The following is a 5,469-nucleotide window of genomic DNA, read 5'->3' on the forward strand; positions in this document are numbered from 1 at the left end:
CTGTGATCATTGTCAAAAATGGTACCACATCGGGTGTGTCGGTGCCACTGAAGCGGTGGAAGAAGAAGATGAATGGATATGTCCCGAATGCCGTGGGTCCGGTACTGCTGCGGAAGAGGTAGATCCCGACCGCGAAGACGAAGAGATTGCAGCTGCAATGAAAGCGTTGGAACAGCAGAGGGAAAAGTTAAAGAAGAATCAGGCTCAGAAGCTTAAGCTGGCTCAAATGCAGTTAGACCTGGAACGAGAGAGGTCGGAAATGCAGTGGGATACAGAAAAGAAGATTCTGGAGATGAAAATTAAGGCAGAAACAGATTTTAATAATAAACGGGAATCCGAGCGTCAGAAGTTACAGCAGGAGTTTAAACAGCTTGTCGGAAAGCGATCCCAAGAGGAAAAAGAGCGAAAGAAGAAGTCCGATGCCGTCGGGAAAAAAGAGGATATGGTGAATCCTAAAGCGTTCTGCGACAACAACGTGAACCATTCGACTCCTATTCCGTTAGCTGGACCTTCGGGGTTGAGTATCGGGAAAAAACATCCCAAACATGGAGGAGCACTGACGCCGGCTAAAGCCCAAACCGGTGATAGCAGCACTTCCGAATCGGAATCCAATAACAGCAGTCGTTCCGAGACGGAGTCTGATGAAGAGGAAACCGAAAGGAAAGGTAAGCGTGACATCGCTAGGATTGGACCGACCAAGGCGCAGTTGACAGCACGCCAGTTCATGTCCCGCAAGCTTCCAACGTTTACCGGGCGGCCAGAAGAGTGGCCCATGTTTTTCAGCAGTTATCACACGTCCACCGAAACATGTGGGTTTTCCAATCTGGAAAATTTAGCCCGCCTTCAAGAGTGCTTGAGGGGTGCAGCCAGAGACGCAGTTTGCAGTCACCTTTTGTCACCGGATGCTGTGCCCCAAGTAATGGAGACGCTCCGTATGCTTTACGGACGTCCCGAGCAGCTTCTGGATACACTTTTAGCGAAAGTACGGAAGGCCGATCCACCGAAGTCGGACAAGTTGACGTCGTTCATCACCTTTGGGGTGCTCGTCCAACAGCTCTGCGACCACCTCGAAGCATCGAAATTGGAGGACCACGTGAAAAACCCTATGCTCATCCGTGAGCTAGTAGAAAAACTGCCGGCGACTACGAAAATTGATTGGGTACGGCAAACAGCAACGGTGACACTGCGTACTTTGGCAGATTTTTTGTCCGATCTAGTATCCGCTGCAAGCGAAGTGGTCGACTACTCCGATACGTCGGCTCAAATCAGAGGTGGTAAAATAGGCAAAGCGAAGAATACCACGAATAAGGAACAGGAGAGCTACGTCTACACACATGGTGGATTCGACGGTACCGGTGAAATAAATAAGCAAGGTCGAACACCCTGCGTCATGTGCGGACAAACAAATCATCGCTTACGTAATTGCGAGAACTTCCGCAAGCTCAGTGTGCCACAACCCAAAACGGAAGAAAGCGGTGGATAAATGGGAACTATGCCAGATATGCCTCAATGCTCACGGAAAAGCGAAGTGTAAGCTGAATATTCGCTGTACAGTGGGAGATTGCTCAGAGCGTCACAACAGCCTACTACATCCTGCCGAGACTCAGTCGAACTGTAACACCCACAACGTTTTCAACAAGAATTCGATTCTTTTTAGGATGGTGCCGGTTCGGATATTCAACGGGGACAAGAGCGTTACGATAGTCGCGTTCCTAGATGAAGGATCGTCATATTCACTGGTCGACAGTTCGTTGGCTAGGAAGCTGCAATGCAACGGTACTACTCAGCCGCTACGTATCTCCTGGACCGCTGGGGTCTCTAGATTGGAAAAAGATTCACAGCGATTACGGTTGACGATCGCAGCGTGCGGTTCAAACGAAAAATTCATTTTGCGAGATGTGTACACCGTGAACAACCTAAAGTTGCCAGCACAGTCCATGAGTTTTGCTGACGTGGCCGGAAAATATCGACATTTAGAAGGATTACCTGTAGCCGATTATGCCCCGTCTCCACCGATGCTTCTGATTGGGCTCAAACACATCGAAATATTCGCCCCGTTGGAATCGCGCATCGGTCAACCAGGCGAACCGATTGCAGTCCGTTCCAAACTCGGTTGGTCGATCTACGGGCCACAAGGGTCAATCACCGGTGAAGGTTTTCTGGGACAACACTCGTGTGCCGGGTTGTCAAACGAAGAGTTGCACGATCTTCTCAAGTCGCAGTACGCTCTCGAAGAAAAGGGAATTTCGGTTGAGATGCTGCCAGAATCGGAGGAGGACAGAAGGGCACGAGACATTTTGGAGGAAAGGACAGTTCGTGTCGGCGAAGGCTTTATGACCGGATTGCTTTTCAAAGAAGAAAACCCCACGTTTCCGGACAGTCTACCGATGGCGTTGCGGCGCATGAAGAGTTTGGAGAAAAAACTGTCAACGAACCCACAATTGGAAGCGGCAGTAAAGCAACAAATTGTGCAGTACCTGGAGAAGGGCTACTGTCATAAAGCGACGAAGGAGGAGTTAAATTCTGCTGAACCAGAAAAGTGTTGGTACTTGCCGCTGAACGTCGTCGTCAACCCAAAGAAAAATAAAGTTCGCCTTGTATGGGACGCGGCGGCGGAAGTAAACGGTGTGTCGCTTAACTCCAAATTAATGAAAGGACCGGACTACTTAACGTCGTTACCGTCCGTAATAGTCAAATGCCGGGAACATCTCGTCGGGTTTGGAGGTGACATCCGCGAGATGTTTCACCAGCTTAAGATCCGGCCGGAGGACAGGCAGGCCCAAATGTTCGTGTACCAGAACGAAATCTACGTGATGGACTGTGCGATATTCGGCGCTAGCTGCTCTCCTAGCATGGCGTTGTACGTAAAGGACAAAAATGCTCGAGATTTCGCCGACCAGTTCCCCGAAGCATACGAAGCGATCGTCCACAAACACTACGTGGACGATTACTTTGATAGCACTGACACCGTTGAAAAGGCAGTCCAGAGAGCGAGTGAGGTAAGATTTGTGCATTCTAAAGGGGGCTTCGAAATCAAGAGTTGGGTATCCAACTCCCCCATTTTCCTGGAGCGCATGGGGGAAACGGAAAACAAGGAGGCAATTCACATTGATTCGGCCAACCCCGAACGAGTCTTGGGTATAGTTTGGGACACAAGAGACGACGTTTTCACGTTCACAACGAAGATGCGTGACTCGTTGTTACCGTATTTATACGACGAACAGGTGCCTACAAAGCGTGTAGTGCTTAGCTGCGTCATGAGTCTTTTTGACCCTCTAGGACTACTGGCACCGTTCACCTCCTATGCGAAGGCGCTGATCCAAATTCTGTGGCGAATGGGCTGTGAGTGGGATCAAGTCATCGAAGGCGAAGCGCTCGAAAACTGGAAATTGTGGACGGGTCACTTAGCTGATGTTGAGGCGGTACAAATTCCTCGGTACTACTTCGGCGATGGGTTAACTCTCGACTACTCAACGTTGCAACTACACATTTTTGCAGACGCAAGCGAAAAGGCATACGGATGTGTAGGCTATTTTCGCATCCTGGCTGGTGGTATCCCTCGGTGTGCGCTGGTACAGGCGAAATCAAAGGTCGCTCCGATCAAACAAGTGCCGATCCCCGGATGGAACTGATGGCAGCCGTCTTGGGATGTCGTCTGGCAGACACAATCAAAGAGAATCACAGCTTGACAGTAACGCAAGTTTTCTATTGGACGGACTCCCGCACCGTGCAGTCATGGATTGTCTCCGACCAACGGAAATATAAGTCGTTCGTGGCATTCCGGATCGGCGAGATCATCAGCCGGTCATAGCCATCGGAATGGCGTTGGCTGCCAACCAAGTTAAATGTAGCAGACCAATTGACCAAGTGGAACAAAGGCCCACTGCTGGTTTCTTGGTTCCGGGGTCCACAGTTCTTGTATGGACCAGAGTCTGAGTGGCCGCAGCATCGATCCACGAAACCGAATGTAGAAGAAGAAATGCAAACGGCGTTTTTGTTACACGACATCGAAGTACAAGCTCAGTTAGTGGACGTGTCCAGATTTTCCAAGTGGAACGTGCTCGTCAGAACGCTGGCATGTGTGAAGAGGTTTATCGACAATCTACGGGCAAAGAGGCTAGGAAAGGCTATCGAAACAGTTCCAGCATCAACGAACGTCAAAGCGTTGGTCATGACGAAGTTGCTGACGATCGTGAAACCATTGACCCGTGAGGAGTATCAAGTGGCAGAGAGAGCGCTGTTGAAGCTTGCTCAGGTTGAAGCGTTCCCGGACGAGGTTAGAGTTTTGCTGAAGAGTCGTCGCACAGAGGGATCAACTGGAGTCAAACTCGAGAAGAGCAGTCCTCTCTTCAAAGTTTCGCCGATGTTAGATGAGTTCGATGTGATTAGAATGGAAGGAAGATTATCAACAGCTGAGTTTCTTCCGTTCGAACTGCGTTTCCCGATAGTGCTACCGAAGGGCCACCATATCACGCGGAAACTTCTGGAACACTACCATCAAAAGTTCGGCCACGCAGGACGAGAGACGGTCACTAACGAAGTGCGCCAGAGGTTCTATATACCACATCTTCGAGCCGAAGTCAGGAAGGTGATGGATAGTTGTATGTGGTGCAAAACTAGAAAATGCAAACCGGAAGCACCAAGGATGGCACCGTTACCTGTGCAACGCGTAACTCCCAATCGTCGTCCGTTCAGCTTTACTGGGGTGGACTTCTTCGGTCCTTTGCAGGTTACCGTTGGTCGGCGTGTAGAGAAGCGATGGGTGGCACTGTTTACCTGCCTTGTCACTAGAGCAATCCACCTAGAAGTAGCCCATAGTTTGTCAAGCCAGGCATGCTTGATGGCGATCCGGCGTTTTGCGTGTCGAAGAGGAATGCCAACGGAGTTTTTCTCAGACAATGGGACGAACTTCGTAGCGGCGAGTAAGGAGGTGATGAAGAACATCGGTATGAACTGTAGCGAAGTATTCACGGATGCGAGGACGAGGTGGAACTTCAACCCACCAGCAGCCCCCCATATGGGCGGGGCTTGGGAATGACTGGTGCGATCAGCGAAAGAAGCGTTATCAGCGATGGACGACGGGCGAAAGCTGACAGACGAGGTATTGCTGACGGTTCTGGCTGAGGCTGAAGACGCGATCAACTCGAGACCGTTGACATACATGCCGCAGGGGACGGATACAGAGGAAGCATTGTCACCCAATCACTTCCTTCGCGGCTACCCATCAGGTGGCACAGAATCGTATGTTGTTTCAGCGAGCGAAGCGGAAGCGTTGAAGGACAGCTATAAGCGGTCCCAGTTGTTATCGGACAAGCTTTGGCAACGGTGGTTGTTGGAGTACTTACCGTATATCAACAAGCGAACCAAGTGGTACGACAATCAAAAACCGATCGAGCCTGGTGCCGTAGTTTATCTTGCAGACAACGAGAATAGAAAGACGTGGATTCGAGGAATCGTGGAGAAGGTTAT

General features: G+C 50.2%; 2 protein-coding genes across 2 annotated transcripts; both read left to right on the top strand.

The window, feature by feature from the left end:
• Positions 1-1,658: 1,658 nt before the first annotated feature.
• LOC128745797 (uncharacterized) lies at positions 1,659-3,811 on the top strand. Its single transcript, XM_053842872.1, has 2 exons — positions 1,659-3,454; positions 3,499-3,811. Exons 1-2 carry the CDS (start codon positions 1,659-1,661, stop codon positions 3,809-3,811), a joined length of 2,109 nt encoding a protein of 702 aa, XP_053698847.1.
• Positions 3,812-3,979: 168 nt separating this feature from the next.
• LOC128745798 (uncharacterized) lies at positions 3,980-5,038 on the top strand. Its single transcript, XM_053842874.1, has one exon. The coding sequence runs from the start codon at positions 3,980-3,982 to the stop codon at positions 5,036-5,038; it is 1,059 nt and encodes a 352-aa protein (XP_053698849.1).
• The last annotated feature ends 431 nt before the right edge of the window (positions 5,039-5,469 follow it).

The sequence above is a fragment of the Sabethes cyaneus genome, chromosome 1, assembly GCF_943734655.1.
Source record: "Sabethes cyaneus chromosome 1, idSabCyanKW18_F2, whole genome shotgun sequence".
In the NCBI taxonomy this organism is placed as follows: domain Eukaryota; kingdom Metazoa; phylum Arthropoda; class Insecta; order Diptera; family Culicidae; genus Sabethes; species Sabethes cyaneus.

Coding starts and splice junctions, on each gene's coding strand:
- LOC128745797 (XM_053842872.1), top strand. CDS start 1,659: ATGGTGCCGGTTCGGATATTCAACGGGGACAAGAGCGTTACGATAGTC. Junction 3,455..3,498: donor CGGTACTACTTCGGCGATGG/GTTAACTCTCGA, acceptor ACATTTTTGCAG/ACGCAAGCGAAAAGGCATAC.
- LOC128745798 (XM_053842874.1), top strand. CDS start 3,980: ATGCAAACGGCGTTTTTGTTACACGACATCGAAGTACAAGCTCAGTTA.